At 40.4% G+C, this 19664-nt stretch overlaps 1 protein-coding gene across 1 annotated transcript in view; it reads right to left on the bottom strand.

Annotated features, from left to right (window-relative positions):
- Positions 1–19664, bottom strand: part of si:dkey-234i14.2 (heterogeneous nuclear ribonucleoprotein C) — a 41041-nt gene that overhangs the window by 2958 nt on the left and 18419 nt on the right. The window contains exons 3-5 of the mRNA XM_044031222.1: positions 9390–9440; positions 2720–2889; positions 800–913 (exon numbers count right to left, since the gene is read on the bottom strand). Coding sequence (XP_043887157.1) covers positions 800–913; positions 2720–2889; positions 9390–9440 — 335 coding nt within the window. The remainder of the gene's footprint in view (positions 1–799; positions 914–2719; positions 2890–9389; positions 9441–19664) is intronic.

Here is a 19664-nt window from a genome sequence, read left to right as displayed (position 1 = left end):
TGTTGTTTCTTTTGAATTGTTTTTATTGATTTTGCACTTCCAACTGCAAATGTCCCCTTGAAGGAAAATAAAGCTCTGAAGTAGCATCAGAATTATAAAACTAATACAACAAAAAGACTAACGAGACTAACCCACTCGCGTATACATACACAAGTGCCTTCCCCCTGTGTCCCAGTACCAAACGTGAAAACTGCAACGAAGTCCTAACGAAGCACTGGTCTGGTCTGTGGTCTCCCAGTATGTGACAATGGTGTCATCTTATTAGCCACTTGTCCAGAGTTAATGTTTCTGGTGTCTTACGCACTTGTAATTGACTGCAGTTAAAGCAATTTCCAAATAAAGCTTTAAAACATAATTTCTTCTAAGTGGGAGTTACTGTGCTATATGCAGATGTCCACATGGGGGCAGCAGCAGCAGCTCTTTCCTTCTGTGTTTCCTGAAGCCTCATTTTTTTGTTTGATAATTGTCTCACAACCATAACTCCGTAACTACTGGCTGATGTGGCCTTGGATTGAACCTCTGTAACTTTCTTACTGAAGGGACATAATTGATTTGTCAGATATAAGCAAGGTTGACTCTGCCGATGCACTCCACCCACCACCCACCAGCCTCCATGTGGCACACGTCCTTAATCACTCTGATTGGGGTTGTGACTGGTGTGGAGCTAATCAAGCAAAAATCTAAACGTGGCATACAACTAAAGTCAACCTTAAAATGTGTTTTGATGCGCGGATGGATTATCTATCATCTAGTTTCACACCTCCCTGCTGCCAGCTGTCTGCCTCAATGAGTGTCTCACCTTTGTGGTCAGTCCTCTGTGTGTCCATCCTTTCAAGACTGTCGAGCAGCCCATCGATCTGTGTCTTTATCAGAGTCAGCTCCTTTTTAATCACCTGCAACTCCTCCATGCCCACTGCGGGGACACAGAGAGAGGATGGAAGCGACATTAGACACCACTCTCATGTCTGCACATAAAACATAGGGAAGTATAACGTTGAAGGGAGCCACTGATTAGCAAAGCTTGGTAGAGAAACACTTAAGGAACAGATCTGGGGGATTTTCATGTATAATAAATTATACGTACAATAAGTACAATGATGAACCATGTTTTCGGTTTAATCACAAAACTGTTACATAATTAAAATGTATGTTGGATAGTTCTATATTCTGACAGCTATCACTGTTCTAGAGTGTCTTAGTCAGTTTTCCACAAACAAACAACACTTCCCTATCCAATCGATAGCTAGAAGTCCATAAAAAGGCAGTTTTCTCTGCTCATGAGGTTAAGCTCTTAGTCCATGAGATAATGTTGGGAAATCTAATGGAATAAAATTACACACATATGTATATATATGTATATATATATATATATATATATATATATATATATGTATATATATATACACATATACATATATATACGGATATATATATATATAATATATATAATATTTCTGAAAGCCACAATGTTTGTCAAATGACTATTTTAGATTAAATCTTGTCCTGACCTGTACACATAAGTGTGTAAAAATGACCATTCCCTCTCATATCGCAAATCATATCAAAAGTCAAAATGATCGCAATTAGACATTTATGCAAAATCGTTCAGCCCAGAAGTAGGGGATTTAGAAAAAATTTAAATAAATAATTGGATAAAATAACACACTTAGACACAGAAACACACAGAAAAGAACATTCAGGCAATGTTTTTCCGATGTGGTTGTTTTTTTTTTTACCTTTAAAGTCATTGTGTTATTTATTCACTGTACATTCAATATGCCTTTTCTCCTGTACAGTTGCATTTCTATAAATGCAAAGGTATGGCACTATAATTCATTTCTATAAAGGATGTGGTTTTCAGGAGTCAATTGGACTTGCTTCTTAAGAAGCCTCTTAAATGAGAGGGGAAATGTCCTCATCTTAACTAAGGCACGTCCAGGTGCCTGCAGCTCCTGAAGATACTCTGACCTGGATGACAGAGAACCTTCACAGACAATAAATCATGGGCATTAAGGAAGATAAGGAAGGAATAATCTTTCCCTAGCATTTGGGGAATTCATGGTTCTTTTTTAAAACACAATACATCTGGCACATTTTAATCCAGCAGAATCCTTTTCTATAAGAAAGAGCTTATAGTCCTGTATAGTCATCAATCCTCTCGTCCAATTCAAGTCAAAACATGATGCCAAATAAGGAGTCTTTCAAATATTAAAAGTGCATCCTGCTGTTGGGCTGCTTGTACGGGATTTTTGTACATTTCGGATTTGCTGCTCAGGGTCAGATTTGGCTTTGAAGTAATCCCTGTCTGAATATAGAGAAGTTCTCCCACTACATTGTTTGCCTCATCAAAGCAGTGTTAGAGAAAACAGGGTAAAGCCTGTTTGAAGTTCAAATTCCTAGAACAGTGATTGTCACGCTGTGGGGGTGGGACCCTCACAGGGCATGCAGCTACCGCATGAACTTTCTTTCTGCTTCTGGGGGTAAATGCCAAAAAAGTTTGAGTGAGCTGGAAACTGTGTGTAGACTTACACACTGCATATTTGGGTTGTGGTTGCTTTACAGTGAAAGGATGAGAGATTGAATGAGTCTGTATCTTCCCGTGTTGTCAGAAACATTATCCTATCCTTCATTACATAAACATCTGTTGCATCTTATGTTTATGCTTTGGACCTGAAATGAAAGGAGCTTTGAGCAGCTTGAGTTCAGTCTTGTTACTCACACTTGGCTGTGGGTGAACTAGTAGAGTGGGCTCTGGAGCTTTTGGAGTGGGTTCTGTCTCGACTACGCCTGTGTCCAGAGGAGTGCGAGGAGGAACGGGGTCGCTTGGCCAGACTGGGTCCCAGGGCTAAAGGAGACAGGGAGGCTGGCACACGCTGGTAGTCATACACCCTGCAACATGAATGGATTCCATTGTCAATTGTGTTGATGCAGCAAGCTGTGTTTTTTACTGAATTTGTAAGGGAGGGAGCACTGTGATTGATTTTGTGTAATCCAGTCCTCAAGTGGAGCTTAACAACAATATAATCAGCAGTGAGCATGAGCACGTGACGGACAGCAGAGGCAGTGATTATTCGTGTGGGTCGTGTGAGGTGTCCACAGCCTCTGGCCTCTGTTAGGATGCAAAGCTTTTAAAGCCATCGACAGTTGGCAGGTGCGATCACTTTACTCTTCATCCAGATCGATACAGACTGAGCACATTGCAACGCTCCAACTAGCACGGAGTATAAGATTCTAATGTATCAAAAACTCAAAAGTGCAAAACGTTGGAATAAAAGGTCTGCTGAGATACGTGATCTTGTTCACTACAGTGACTTTGCAGTTTTAGTGCATTTTAAAGCTAAAACAGGGTTTTAACCTTTTGACTCTATAGGCTGTTAACCCCCCTCTGTGTTGTATGTTACTGTTGCATCTTTTTACTTTTAGACTTTTCCTTTTCATTTCACCTTGTGTTGCGCTTTATCGTTGTATTTGCATCTTTATTTTATTTTCCTTTGATCGTGAAGCACTTTGAGCTGCAATCCTTGTATGAAAGGCGCTGATTCTTTTCTGAAAGTACTTATTATTTATAGTTGAATGTCCAATTTTACTTTGCTTTTACTTTTGTTATTTATTTATTTTTGACTTTTGTTATCTATTTTTCTTATTTATTTTATCTATTATTTATTATTGTTTATAGTCCTCCAGCGTTGCACTGAAAATAAATATTGTTTAAATGGCATTGAATGACAGCTTTCTTCATTTGATTTGAATCCTTGACTTCACACAATGCAAATATTGATACAATGACAATGTTACTTCAATATATATAGAATAATTGTAATGTATAGCCACTAATTATAATGCATCTTAAACATGATGATGCTGCGGACCTGTACATGAGAACATTTTCTCTACCCAAAGCTAAATCTTAATTGGCCCCTGCTATACAGTAATTGAATAGTGAAATGTAAATATTTGACAAAAGGTCTTGTGTTGCAGTTTTCTATGTGGTAGAAAATAAATAAAAATAAAATATATAAAGAAACTGATACTGAAACCAGAAATAATGATGAATCAAAGGCTGTAATCCATCATTCTTTGGAGGTTTATGGAGGGAGCTGGGGGGAGCCAACCTAGAGCAGGACCAACATATACAACCATTCACACAGATCTTCAGGTTAACTTAACTGCCATGACTGTGCCACACCACATTTTGTATTTGCATTGATTAAAGGTGCAAAATACAACATTAACAGAGGGATGTGTTGTTATCATTAAATAGATTGTGTTGGTCTGACACGTTGGTGCTCAATTTTGCGTACTGCACCTTTAAATAATAGATCTATTCTGTTAGGTATGGTGCCCAAAATGCATCTTGTATCAAACTGACAGTGGCACAACAAACAAGTTTAAACAAGGGTCTGATAGATGTTAGATGATGGATAGGATACAGCAGCTATTCAAGCATCTCAGTGATAAATGTGGATGTATATGATATACATGTACAATATATTTACAGTATTTTCTATTTCATTTATCTTTTACTCTTTTACCTTCTATCTCTGCTTCTCTCTCTCTCTCCTGTGCACTGGCAATGTGCCTCGTCCCTGAGGACAGCTCCATGTTTCTATCTGTCACTGACTGTAATTGGTTCTGTCAGGGCCAATCAATAGCTCCCCCGCCATGCTAGCCGTGCTGCTGATGGGGTGGGGTGGGTGGGTGGGTAGCTAAAGAAATGAGAGTGTGTCTGTGCATTGTGCATGTGCATGTCTGTGGTGATGTTGTGACTCACTGACCCACAGACCGAGTGCAACTGGATCGAAATGAATATCATGACTGGGAGAAGCTGCAGAGAGCGTCAAGGCCAGGGCAAAAGAACAACAACAAAAAAAACCCACAATGGGGACTTTTCTGGGGTTTCTGTGGAGTTGGAACAGCTGTGCATGATCGATTCATTAAGTGAGATGATTAAAAACAAACAAGTTCCAATTAGTGCCAGTGGCTCTGTGCCTTCGCTGACCAATTCAGTCTTGAAAGCTTGTTGACTTCAGGCTTTTAACCCTGAGAACACTGCTTTTTTCCATTACAATGTTAAAACATACAGTTTATACAGAGTCTATAGTCTCATGTCCTTTTTTCAACACAACCTGGGCAATATGATGAAAAACATTTTCACTCTATCAACACACCTGAGCAAACAGTACTCAAAATGTTTAAAATCGGATTTATTTTTGGGGAAATTTGGAAATATGTCACACTTCAAAGTTCACATGGCTCGCTTTTATGAGCAAAAAGAAAAAAAAAAAAGGTCTATTTTGTGACTTCTGTGCAATTATTGCTGCTTTACATCACTACCAAAAATGCAACAAATAACAATAAGAAGAGGAAAAAAAACATATTTTTAAAGCCTGAATATGTGACCATATAAGGAGTTGTGTATTATTCCCATGGCAATTTACCATGGGTGCGCCCACTTGTAAAGCACAAAAAGGTCCATGTCCACAGTATATTAGCAATCTTTCATGCCGGTATAATCCTGATTGTCGTCTGAAAGGGGCCTTTTAACAGTTCCACACTCTTGGCTGAAAACAAATGATTTGGTTTTATGTTTTGTCTTTTAATTTGTGTTTTTATATGTGAACCACTTTGTAACTATATGTTTTGAGGCGAGTGCAAGTTAACCTTTCCGCCAGATGTAATTAAATGTCATGTGTTCGTGTTTATTAAAAAAAACAAACAATGCATATTTGATCTTGGATGCATTGGATACATTGTACCAAATGTGAAGTGTTCAGTTCACAAGATGTTTTGTAAGGTCACATTGACCTTTAACAACTAAAGCCTAGAAGAGCGTTGAAGAAGAGAGCGTTTGTGCTAGGTTTTGGCATTTCAAGCAAAACATTTTGCTGAGGTTAGAGGAGTGGCTTAAAGATGCATTCAAGAAACCTTCATTTCATCACTTCTGATGATTGCTGCAGCTTGTAGTACAATATGGTTATTGTATAATTTGTTACCAAAGTTGAGGAAATTCCCTGAACGTGTGAACAAAAGTGCATCGCACCGACAACCCTGAAACCTAATGTCTGGGGACATTGCTGTCGCCAGACGCAGAAAATCACCCAAACAAATTTCAGATCTGATGTTGAGATTTAAAAGTTATTCACAGTGGTAACAGTAATCTGAGGACAATCTGAGCAGAGTTTTAAGTATTTTCTGCAAAGCAAGGGGATAGAAAAATTCCTCCAGCTGTATTTCAAAAGCAACATGAGGTCAAAGCTGTCAGCTACAAGGACTGAGAGTTGGACAGTAATGTAGATTTACTGATGGAGCTCTTAACCAGTCAGTCAGAGCCAGCCTGGCTCAGCCTTTGTTGTTCTCTGCTCTATTATATTCTGTGAAGTCTCTACACTCAATGCAGAGGTTTGTGTGCTGAGCACATACACGCACAGACACACACACACACATGCACATGGGTGCCACAGTGTCACATGAGGATGGAGTGTACTAAGCTACCGTAAGTGTGTACGATTAGAGGCTTTGAGCAGTGTCCATGTGAGACCGAATACTTATGGGAGTTTAATGTCCTTTAGAGCAGTTTTCAGGGGCAGACAGACAATGTGTTGTTACACCGGCTTTGAAGTGTCATCTCAGAGAAGGGAGGCTCAGACAATGAGAGAGACTGTGGACGAGTGAGGATTACACAAACGTGTGCGAGTGTGTGTGGGAGAGTGTTTGTCTCTGCGGATTAGACCCCACACACCTAAAGCAGCTTTGTAAGCTCGAGCTGTTATCGGTGTGCTGAAAGTCACTTTTCTTTCATGTTTGCACAAGAGGACAGTGGACAGGAAAAAAAACAAACCCCCCCCCAAAAAAAACCTCCCTTCCCAACAACAAACAAAGACACACACACACACACATACACACACACACACACACGGTCTGCTTCTCACCCCGAGGCAAACACATGGGTGTATACCCAAACAAATAACCATGCACAGCTGTCAGTAATGCTAGCCAAAAGCATGAGAAATAATTACGTACTGTGTTAAAAGCAAATTAAAAATCAGTGGTGAGAGTTTCCCCCTGAGCGAAGGCAAAAAAAAAATGCAGAGCAAAGCAAAGCAAAGGGAAAATAAGCAAAGAAAAGATGACAGTTATTACTCAAAGCATCAGAGCATTAGGGTGTGTGTGTATGTGTGTGTGTGTGTGCATGTTTGTATTAGGCTGTGAGGACCAAACTTTGATTCTATCTCAGTGAGGACATTTTGACATTGGGGAACATTTTGGCTGGTCCTCACAACTTTAAAGGGCTTTTGAAAGGGTTAAGGCTTTATTTTAAGGTTAGGGGTACAATTGGCTCTAGGTTAGGGTTAGGATTTTTATCGTGATGGGTAAGGTTAACGTAAGGATGCTGAACGAGAATGTGAGTGTGTGTGTAGTTGTATTTATATCTCTGTGAGGTCCAGAAAACGTCCAAACCTATGAGGACATTTGATTTAAGACCTGGTTTTAGCGTTAGGATTATCATTGGGTCACTTAGGTGTGATGGTTAAGGTTAGGGTTAGGAGTTAGGAAATGCATTATGTCCACGATGTGTCCTCACAAAGACGTAAAAACAAGTTTGTGCGTGTGCAATGTGACCGCCTGCTCTTATTCAGATGTGCTGAGTGGTGTGTTTATGACTGAGACCTGAGGGATGGGGGAACGTCCCTGAGCAATTTCAGTGGAGGACCAATAATATAGAGCTCAGTCAAAACACCTCATGCATGTAACCGCTGCACTTAACTAAACTGCACATGAACGTATTTCTGCCAACTCGTAACACATTGACACAGTCCCCAAATAATCAGTCCAACACGACAACAACAGCACCGCTTGGTTTGTGAACTGTCATTTCTAAAGTCCTGGAGCTCTGCAGTTTATCCAGTGCCATCTTGTTTTTTTTGTGAAAACAGAAGAGGCCATATTTGGATGAAAAGGTAGAGACGGTGAAGAAATGGATAGGTGGATCTTACTCAGAGCACAAGAGCTGGCATTTCACCATGCTTCACCTCCACTGTCACTCACACCAAAGCTATGCCTAAAGCATACCCCGCTTTATTGGCCCAATCCCATGGCTCATTTTTGCCCTTACCACCACCCTTTGGACGCGAGTTACAGGAGGTAGTAGTTAAAATCTAACCCCACAAAATGGTACACCCCCTCAAGAACATGACATGTCATCACATATGCAGACACGACATGTTTCGACAAAAAACAAACAGCCATTGTCAGCTGTTATATAGTAGTATATCCCTCACTTCACCCTTCCCTATGGAGCTCTAAGCTAGTATCAAAATTCAAAAGATGTGTAGTTTATCAGTGTTGTGAGTGTTTATAAAAAAAACCCCAACCCATCTATCACTCATCTTCTGCCGCTTTATCCTTCTCATGAGGGCCACAGGAGCTGCAAATCCTAGCTGACATAGGGTCACATAGGTCAATTTAGAGTGTCTAATTTGCTTATTCCCAAAATCTGCATGCATGGGGCCACACGGTGGTGTAGTGGTTAGCACTCTCGCCTAGCAGCGAGAAGACCCGGGTTCGAGCCCCGGTTGGAACAAGGGCCTTTCTGCATGGAGTTTGCATGTTCTCCCCGTGTGTGCGTGGGTTCTCTCCGGGTTCTCCGGCTTCCTCCCACAGTCCAAAAACATGCAATGTGGGGATTAGGTGAATTGGACACTCTAAATTGACCATAGGAGTGAGTGTGAGAGTGAATTGTTGTTTGTCTCTAGCTGTGTGTGGCCCTGCGATGGACTGGCGAACTGTCCAGGGTGTACCCCGCCTATCGCCCGATGTAGCTGAGATTGGCACAGCACCCCCCGCGACCCTCTGGTGGAGGATAAAGCGGTTAGATGATGACTGACTGACCAAAATCTGCATGTTTTTGGAGAGTGGGAGGAAACCGGAGAAGCTGGAGAAAACCCACGACACACAGGGAGAACATGCAAACTCCATGCAGAGAGGCCCTTCTTTTAGCCGGGTCTTTGTGCTAACCCACCACACCAACTGTGTGGCCCTGTAAAAAAAAAACATGTTGGTCCAAAATGGTGGCCAATGTAGAGCTGAAACTCCTGATATAAATATAAAAGGCTTATTTTGGGGTATGGGGACCATGCAGAGAGCGGTCCCTTAAAGATTACGATGTAGTTTGAGAAAAATCTTGGTTTTTCAAAGCAGTGACAACACAAGTCCACAATCTGATCTGCAAATGACTGACAGTTGTGCAGCAGACAGGGTTGGGAAGCGGAAAGTAAAGGCAGACAGCAGGGAGGAAGTGTCTACTTCAGCTTCATCCCTTTCAGCGGCCTCTGACAAAACCAACAAACAACATGGTGTGTGAGCTGCCGTGTGGAGCTCAGCGACAGTACCTGTCATAGTAGTCCTCGTGGTAGCTGTCATAGTCCAGGTCAAAATCAGATCTGCAGCAGAGAGGGGTAAAGAGGAGGTGGTTAGTGAAGTATTACCACTACATGGTGATCACACATGTCTCTTGACAGTGGTGTGTGTGTGTGTGTGTGTGTGCAGTCATTTCATCTGGAAAGAATACTGCGCTCATGAGCCAGCTGGAAAAAAAGACATTGGATTTGTTCTGCTGCTACATCAAAGGTGGAAAATCCATCAGAATTGTCCCATGTTCCAACTGTAGCTCCCACCCACTAAACACCTCAGTGAATATATGAGCTCAGTGAGTCAAGCAGTGAGGCATGTGTGTGTGTGTGAGAGAGTGAGCGACGTGACAGTGGGGTGACCTTTTTGGATATGGGGTGGTAGCTGGTGTCTACATACTGTACCTGTGGAACAAAGCCAGAGGAAGTGGAGGAGATATGAGCAACACTAAGCCCGAGCAAACACAAGCGTTCTGGTGTGTTAGACGTCCACATTCCTCCATAATCCACGTTCACAAATCAGTCTTGCCCTCCCTCTCTGTCTCCCTCTGTCTCCCCCTGTCTCTCTCTGTCTCCCTTTGTCTCCATCACTTTCTCTACCGTCTTTGGCATTCAGATAAATGAAAGAATGACCTCACTGATTTCACTCTCGAGTTCTCTTTCATTCATCATTTCAATCCAATCCAATTTATTAACTCAATTCAGTTCAATACAATTCAATTGAATTGCTTTGTTAATGAAAGACAATACCTTTTTTTTTAGGATTTCTGCAGGATTTAACAGGTTCAACTTTAACCCGCAGGGAGTAATATTTCAGTGATTTATGTTGTTGTTGATGTTATTATTCTACCAGTTTGGTCTTTGTGAACCGGAGCCGTGTAAAGAAATTATTTATATGCCACATGCTTCATCTGAAAGCAAATAAAGAACTAAGTGAGAAGCAGAAGCACAGAGTCAGGTGAGAGCAAGAGGAATTTATCTCATGAAACTGCTGAATGACTGGGTTTTTTTTTTTCAGCAGAATTCACGTCTGAAAACCTTTCATGGTTCATATTTTGAGTCATACTCAAACCTTTCCTGCAGCCGTTCCGCTTTACTAGCACAGTTACTGTTGCCTCTATCTGTCTTGACATAAAACTGATCACTTCCTGAGTGCAGCACATTGTCACTCGTATGTGTTTACAGGTGCAGTTTAATCGAGCTAAGGCCGTAGTCTTGCCGAGTCTACATGCGATTTACGTCACAGAAAAACAAAGAGTGAGCGGCGAGATTTCCGGCAACAGTACTGCAGTTTATACGTCGTCTCCTTCTATTTCTGGGTCAAGAACGCCGAGTCTGACTCCAGTCCGACTAAGTGTATACATGCAGTAGTAATTGGACTATGAATCGCATTATCCAGGTATGTTCGTCAGACTCGGACTAGCTCGATTTTAGTCGGACTAATGTAACATCTAAACAACAAAAATTTGACAGTGGTTTGAATGTAACACATATTTATTTACATTTATAAGTTGTGCACTGTAGTTTTCAGACATTCAGGTGGACTATTATCTTCAAAATGAAAAGACAAACGGAGACACACAGGAACAGAGACAAGAGGCAGGGACGGCACAGCTCGACAGGTACGCCGAGTTTTGTCTTTCTCTAAATGAAGTCGGTCTGAAGAGAGATGGGAAATAACAGCTATTCTCCACAATATGCACTGAGGGAAAACTAAGCTGCTCATTTTCTTTGCTTTCACTGGTTTACTTCAATACAGTGAAGAGTCTGTCAGGCTTTGATGAAGACAGAACAATTGATTTATTATTAGCTATTAATCTCTGTTTATTTTTGTTGTTTCTTTCTTTAATGTGCATTCATAATTCACACTTTTTCAGACGTGATTTCCTCTATTTGCACAGTGTATCACTTCATTGATACATAATCACAGAATTTTGAATAGGAAGTGTGTTGTATTCATTTTTGTAATGAAAGTCGGGCCATTAAAAAAAAATGTCACCATTGTACAATAATTATATGACATTATGTGATTCAGTGAAGATAAATGTGTCCATTTATGCCCATTTACTCGATCTACATCCACACTGAGCAGCAAAGTGCTGGGGTCAGTGTGTGTGTGTGTGTGTGTGTGTGTGTGTGTATGTGTGTGTGTGAGAGAGAGAGAGACGGATGGACAGCAGGGTCACTAAAGGCTAATTAATTTCTTTTCATAATTTCTCAAGTGCCAAAGCAATCCATTAGACATGGCTGGCTATAAATCATTTCAGCCTCAGAATGCCTGTGTGTGTGTGTCTGTGCGCACACACTCACTCACACACATATCAGACAAAGACATGTTCCATTTTGTGAAAAAAGAGCACAAAAAGAGTGTTTTTACTTCCTTTTTTTTTTTTGCCCTAACCCTCAGATAAAATCACTTTACATTCATTCTCAAACTGTAAACATTGAAATACTAATAATAATTTATTAAAATTATAACCCATAAAACAACATTTTATGGTAATGTAGTGATGTTGCAACGACACAAACACAAGATTACTTCGTATACAACACACTTTGTTTTGTCTTTTTTCCACATCCAGGTTTTAAAGCACATGACCACATGGATGGAGACATCTTTGAAAATGGCGTCCACAATGACTCCTCTTAGTGGTGAACCGAGTAGAGCACAATACAGTCAATCTGTATTCTGTATTCAATGCTTATCAATACTGTATATGATAAATAGTGTGTGTGTGTGTGTTGGATTATCTGGTATAAAAACATGCAGAGGTTCATTCCTCTTTTTCTATCTTTGGCTTCTCCATTAATGGATGGGGTCGCTTGGACAAATTGACCATAGGGCGTTAATGATTGTTCACATTTGTGTTTTTCAGCCCTGCAATGGACTGTCCAGGGTAAGCTGGGATTGGCTCCAGCGGCCCCGCAACGCTCATGTGGAATATAAAGTGAATGAATGGTTTTAAACTGCTCTGTTACTCGATAGAGGTCTCACTCACTTGGTCTACCAAAAAAATAAAAAAGGAACACCCAAATCACACATAAACACTATGGATGATTAACCTTGTTCCTATGGCCCATGATTCACTGACACATCCTGTCACTGAAGCAGAACTGGCGTCTTCCATGGTAACTAATGGCAGAGAGCTGGGGGGACGATGTGATCAGTCCTCTGTCTTCTTCAACACCGTCAATTTTGAGATGTGAAAGTGACACTGAAAGTGTCAATTTAACACCAAATCTAATTAGGACAGGATACAATTGGGATTTGCACTAAGAGTTAAATATAAAGAGTTTACTTTAGTCTTCTTCTTACAGTTATTTTAACTCTGCTAGACTGATCTACTGTGTATTCATCATACTAGAACAACACAATGCAACAAATAAGATCAGTTGCGTTTTTGTTTAAGGAGGTGGGACACTATGTTGATTACTTACAGGCAGACAAAGAGACAATTCAGAGTCTTATAGTGTCCCACATGACTAAGCTTGGGTTTAAATTTCAGCAGCACATGATTTTCAAACGATGCACGATGTTCATGCCCTGCAGGGAACGGCGCGATCCTGAAGCCGCGCAGCTGCCGCCTGTGTTTTGCCACTGGAAATAACGAGTTAAGTGCCGATTTCACTTCTGCTCCAGAAGGTTTCACCCATAATTCTCTCTGTCTTCAGTTGTACCTCCAGCAATAAGGTGGATCTCATTCTAAAATAATGGAATCCATGGAATCCATGGAATGAGGGCTGGTTTTAAAATCTGAGAGAAAATGATTGTATGTTCTTTATGAATTTATCAGAATCGCAATTCAGCCTTCTACATATATGTATATATATATATATACATATATATATATATGTATATATATGTATATATATGTATATATATATATATATATAAATATATATATATATATATGTATATGTATATCACTCACTCAGATAAATGTGTAATATTTCTGTGTTAGTTGTTTTCTGTCCATTGAAAATTAAAAAAAACTTCCATTCATTTGTGGTTATCACCATAACCACAAATATCGACTGAAAATTATGAGTTTAGCTATATTGTCTAGTCCTGGCATTATTATGAATAAATTCAATTCAGCTGGCTATGGACATATGGACTCAAATAATGTGTAAACTGATTCCTGAATTGTTGAGCAAGGTCTTATAAACAGCAGAATCTAAGTTGTGCACTGCTCACCATTTCTTAGTTAAGTTTGGTTATGGGTCAGTCAGTCAGTCATCATCTACCGCTTTATCCTCAACCAGAGGGTCGCGGGGGGTGCTGTGCCAATCTCAGCTACATCGGGCGATAGGCGGGGTACACCCTGGACAGTTCGCCAGTCCATCGCAGGGCCACACACAGCTAGAGAAAAACAACCATTCACTCTCACACTCACTCCTATGGTTAATTTAGAGTGTCCAATTTACCTATTCCCCACATTGCATGTTTTTGGACTGTGGGAGGAAGCCGGAGAACCCGGAGAGAACCCACGCACACACGGGAAGAACATGCAAACTCCATGCAGAAAGGCCCTTGTTCCAACCGGGGCTCGAACCCGGGTCTTCTCGCTGCAAAGCGAAAGTGCTAACCACTACACCACCGTGTGGCCCTTTGGTTATGGGTGTTTAAAAAATAAAGAAAGAAAGTGGAAAAACAGCCACAGGGAGGATGAGTGTGAGAGATACAAGTAGGAAAAATAATGAGGAGGATTTGGTGACAGGTCAGGAATTGACTAAATAACAAACACAAGCAGATTATTAGGCTTTTTCATGTTCCGTCTGGTTTTTACTGCCCCTTAAAAGTCCCCGCAGTGACTCCCAGAGCTCCATATTCTCTGTGATAAAAAAAAAGGTAAAGGTCAAGAGTGGCTATTACACTGTGAACGTCAGAGCTGAGTGGAGGAACACGTGATTAAAATCCAGCTGATGAAACCTTAAGACAGACTAGACGGGTGAAAATAGAAAATGCCCCAGACAGGCTCAGCTCACACGGAATAACAAGACTTGGAAATGTTTTACAACATCAATAAAGGAGGAGAGCGTGAAGCGTCAAGGGCAGCTCACAGACACTCTCTGACGTGATTGTTTATGAAGGGACACGGCGGGTTTTATTTCCTGTCTGTGGCCTGAAACTCAACCTGAAACTTCTTACTGGCAAACGACCTGTTGTATTGCTGCAGGATTTCAGTTCCATTCATCTTGGTCTTGAAAAACATGTTTTTGTGTATCTTGGCCACTTGTTTTCTCCTCTTATTGTTTATGTGGTTTGTCTTTGTTTTGTCAGTTTTATTCTTTTTTTGTCATTTCCCTGTGCTTCTCCATGTCATGATTGTGTGGTGTGTGTGTGTATAATCCTTGATAAACCTTACCTTGTCTTAACCCTCTGTGCTTATGTGGCACAGAGGGTCAGTGCCACAGGTGCACCCTTGGTAAATTGCCACGGGAATAATGCACAACTCCTTATATAGACATCCTGTGTTTATCTTCAGGCTTTACAAAACACTTTTGTCTTCTTATGTGTTGTTGAGTCAAAGTTATGATTCATTTTATATCGGGAGTAGCAATAATTGTGCAAAAGTGACAAAATAGACCCTTTTTTCCCCTTTTTATTCCTAAAAAACAGGCCAAGGGAACTTTGAACTGTGACGGATTTCCAAATTTCACAAATTCAATCTGATTTTATGAATTTTTTAGTACTTTTTCATCAGATAGCCTATTAGTTGCACTGGAAAAAAAGGATATAAGACACTAAAAATTTGTCCATTTACCAAATTGTACAAAACATATAATCTTTGATCTAAAACTCAGCAATAAATCTTATTTGATTAATCAGTTGTTCGGTCCACAAAATGCCTGAAAATTTGGATCAGTGTTTCCAAAACATTGATACATAGATGATGTTCTCAAATATCTTACGTCGTCCACAATGATTTGATTAATGTGGAGCAAAGAAACCAGAAAGTCTCAGAAAATGTGTTTTAATTATGGAACAAAAAACATCAACACTGAAATCGATCACTTGTTGCAGACCTATAAACTACACTGTCTCACTAAGTCATTCAAATTTGAATATTACAGAGTAGACTGTCTTTAATTTGTAAACAAAACACCACATTTGGTGTCTGAATTATGGCCAAAATGGGAATAGCAATAATTTATTGTGAGTGTGGGAGTCAGAATATTGACTAAATTATAGGGACTGGGAAGCTCTCCCATGTGAATTAATGCTATTGTTTATTCTTTGTTTTTCCAGTTTACAGAAGAAATAAGACTTGTTGGCATCAGTGAAACATTTTTCATCAAATGTGTTTCAAATGAATGTGGATCTCGAGCACAAAGTAGAACAGTGAAGTCAGTGTTTACGGGGTTTATGTTGCACGGAAGGATTCATTTGGTGATTTAAGTTAAATTCAAGTTGTAATCGCTGACGAATGTAACCCACAAGAAGTACGTTCACTTTCCAACAAGAATAATCGAGCGAGAACACACACACACACACACACAGTGGAATGAAACCTGCAGAGAAACAGTGTGCAGTGACGGCAGAGTTAGACGTGTGTGCACAAATTGCATGGAGGAACCCCCCCCCTTAAACGGAGAAAGCTATATTTGTGGTAATGAAGATAGTATTCGTGGGGAAAGAAGAAATGGAGAACATGAATTTGAGGCTGTGATTATGTTGAAAGTACGGAGGCTTTGATGGAGGATGAGGAGAAGATGAAGGGAGTAGTGGCAGCTTGTTCTCCCGCTCAGACACTCTGTGGACAAACTCGGAGCAAATCTTCTTAGCATCTCATCGAATCGCAGTCGCTCTCACATTCATGACTGTCTTTGCTGTTTTTTTCCGCCCCAAAAATCAATGAGTGACGCTCCATTTACTCACATATATATATCCAGTACAACAAATATGTGCACACAGACACAAAAGTGGATCCTATTTAGAGACGGCTCAATACCACTGTTTCACGTCTATGTCCAACCCAGTGATTTTGACCAGTATGAAAACAATATGGAATATCGGGTTGGCTTGCATTTCCTGTGAATGTATATTAAATTAGTTGTAATTTCCTACATCTATCAATGAACATCAATGTTTATATGTGTATTGTCATTATCATACTGTATAGGGCTGCAACTATTATTCCAATGAATCGATTACGAAATGAATCGTCAAATATTTTGACAATCGATCAATTGGTTTGAGTGTTGTTTTTAACAATTAAAACAAGCTGTCTAGTTTTCCAGCTTCATAAATGTGAATATTTTCTTTGCTTTTTCTTTGCTGCGGACAAAATAAGACATTCAAGGACATCATCAAGTCGAGGTTTGATCAACATTTTTTTCATCAATCATGAAAATAATCGATAGTTGCAGCCCTAATAATGTATGTACCAGGTAATTACACATACTTCTTTAGAAATGAGTGAATGTACATGTTTTGTTTTTTTAACTTCCTTGACATGCCCACATGTTTTTTTTTATCTTTCATTTCACTCTAGTGAATTGTCATGGTGTATGTACGGCCCACAGTCAATAACTATATTGCATAGATTGCAGCCTTCACATCTCACCCTGACGGAGATGTAACACTTGACAAAGAGCATCTTTATTATTTCTTAAGAAGCTCCTTTAACGCAGTGATCCCACACCCACCGATGCTTTAATCGATGGCATGAAGGAACGCAGCCGATCAATATCACATCATCGCGTAACCTGCTCCTTGACATCCATTACTGCTCAGCCAAGCGGTCTGCATCATCTGGATATACTGTACCGTATGCAGCACAAGGCAGTGATATATGTGTATATACTCTATATATGACTCCACACCAGAGAACGAGAGGTACAAGACGTGTGGCAACTCAAAGAGCTCGTGAAATACAGGCACATAGATTAGGTTGAAGTGTCAGAGTGCACTCATCAATCCTCCGCTTTAATTTACGTGGCCCTGAATGGCTGACAGCCTTTATTTACATTTGATTGCAGTCACACCGTCAGACAGAGGAGCTGAGGAGCAGAGTACAACCGACGCTGCTGTGCTCTGGAAAACTCATTCTTTTCAATAGAATCTGCCACAAGAGGACGTTTTCTCTCAGCGCAGAGCACTGGTGCAGCATGTTGGGAGTGTTATGTTTGTCCATCAGAACAAATCTTCCATGCATGAATGGAATACAGGATGGAGAGTACATTAACGGAACGGTGGGAGTTCCTCTCCCCAGAAATTCAAACGTTGCCAAAGGTAGTTTGAGGAACCAATCCCACGTAAATTAAAAATCAGATAAAAAATAAAAACACTCCTTTTCCACAACATAAACATAAGCAGTATTTACAGACTGCAAATTAACTTGAAATAAACTGGCTGACACAATGCACCATCAGTGACGCATGTTTCTCATCTCTGATGACATATTATAGTCATCACTTCATTCGGTAAACAGGTATGGCGTCAGATTTATGTCATATTGCCGTACACAGGATGCCTAATAAAGTGGGCAGGATTGGCCTCTGCTGCTCTAACTCATCTGCTTTCTTTGTGTATTCAGAGAAGGTCTTCCGCAATCCTTGGTTGTAATGAGTGGCTATTTGATTTAATGGCGCTTTATAATAATTCTTTCCTTTTTTTACCATTGGGGTTATTCTGCTCTGACCTCACAGCAGGTTTAACCCGAGAACTGACTTTATCTCCATTCTCTGTAAAACCCTAGTGATTGTGTTGTGTGTGTGTGAATATACTTGGAAAGGAAAAGGACCTTTATCGTCATTATTCAACCAAAAGTGCACAACGAAATTATGAGGTCAGATGGAGGGTTGATCACACACGGCCACAACGGACCAACCTGACCGAACATGTCCAACATTCATAGCATTCATAACACAGTAAATCAACAGTTTCTGAATGATGAGATCTTTGCGTTAAAAAGCAGTACAACCTAATAACACCTGTAACAGATCACAGTTTTCTAAAGAGGTAAAGAGGTACTTTTACAGGCAATATTTCATTACTACGGATAATTTGTCACATTTTTCCCATCAGTAAGTTAGCAGTGTAGTTCCTGCAACACAAATAAGCACCTAATTAGCTCTGAATCCAGCGGAAGGTGCAAACGCAAGCCTTTTTCTATGTGAAAGGGCCGTAGGGCTCCAGATAAAGTTGCTGTTTAATCACACTTCAGACTCGTTTGTTTATTTCACTTCCTGAAAAATGCTTCTAGACTTTTTTTCTTAGTTTGTTTTTCAAGTGAAAACACTGTCTCTGCACTGCCCCCATTGGCCACACAGGTATTGCATCATGCAAATGGATCGTGTTCATTTGTGGGATGTCAAACACCGGATGATGTGTTCCCATATGAATGCGTAAGTACAGTACAGTACATCCATGGCCTCAGAGGCAGCAGAATATGTCATACAACAGGTATGACTCAAGGAGCATGAGCTGCAGAAAAAGAGCATTTCTTTACTATATCATCTATCAAAATACATCCATTACGTGCCCTCATAGGTGTGCTAGAGCCCTTCAGCAAGAGTGCATTGAGCGGATGAGAAGGGAGGATAAGTATGCATGAGTGGAGAGTTTGGGGACAGAAAGACGAATGAGTCAGATTCTCCCACAGCTGTCAGGGTGTGGACATTCCTGACTGATGCAGTGTGAGCTTGTAGGATAAGCTAAGGCAGGCACGAGGCGTGCCATAGCTCGGCTTGGTCACTGTTCAGTTCGCCAACCAGCTAAAGAATGTCAGCGACGGCGAGCTCATGAATAAGCCCGTGTTTTTAGTGTGCCGTGACAAAGGATGGAAAACATGACTAAGCCGTAAGAGACGGTGTTTTTTTTTTTTAAACCGTTTTCCCACGAGGGACAGATGACAGTGTGCGAATCCATTAAGCTCGCTCACCATTTACAGCAGGACTATGATCCCACAGCAACTGGAGAAGTTCAAAAGATTGGAGGAGGAGGAGGAGGAGGAGGAGTAGAGGAGAGGAGAAGACAGGAGAGGAGAGGAGACTGTCAAATGTGTTGGACCAAAACAAAGATTAACATAATCTGCCTTTGAAAACAGATAATGTTGCAGGTGTTTACTGTGTAAAATAATGAATAATGCCAAACATGTTTTGGTTCCACAGAAATAATAATAAAAAAAAACACTATAAATTTAAATTCTGATCAGGTGTTTCTGATTCTGCTGACCTCTGTTTAAAACATAAAAAAGCCTGTAATAATAAAGGTCACGGTGCAAAAAAATACAGTAAATGCCATGAGTG

The sequence above is a fragment of the Solea senegalensis genome, linkage group LG7 (assembly GCF_019176455.1).
Source record: "Solea senegalensis isolate Sse05_10M linkage group LG7, IFAPA_SoseM_1, whole genome shotgun sequence".
Classification (NCBI taxonomy): domain Eukaryota; kingdom Metazoa; phylum Chordata; class Actinopteri; order Pleuronectiformes; family Soleidae; genus Solea; species Solea senegalensis.
This window is presented reverse-complemented; position numbering and strand designations above follow the sequence as displayed.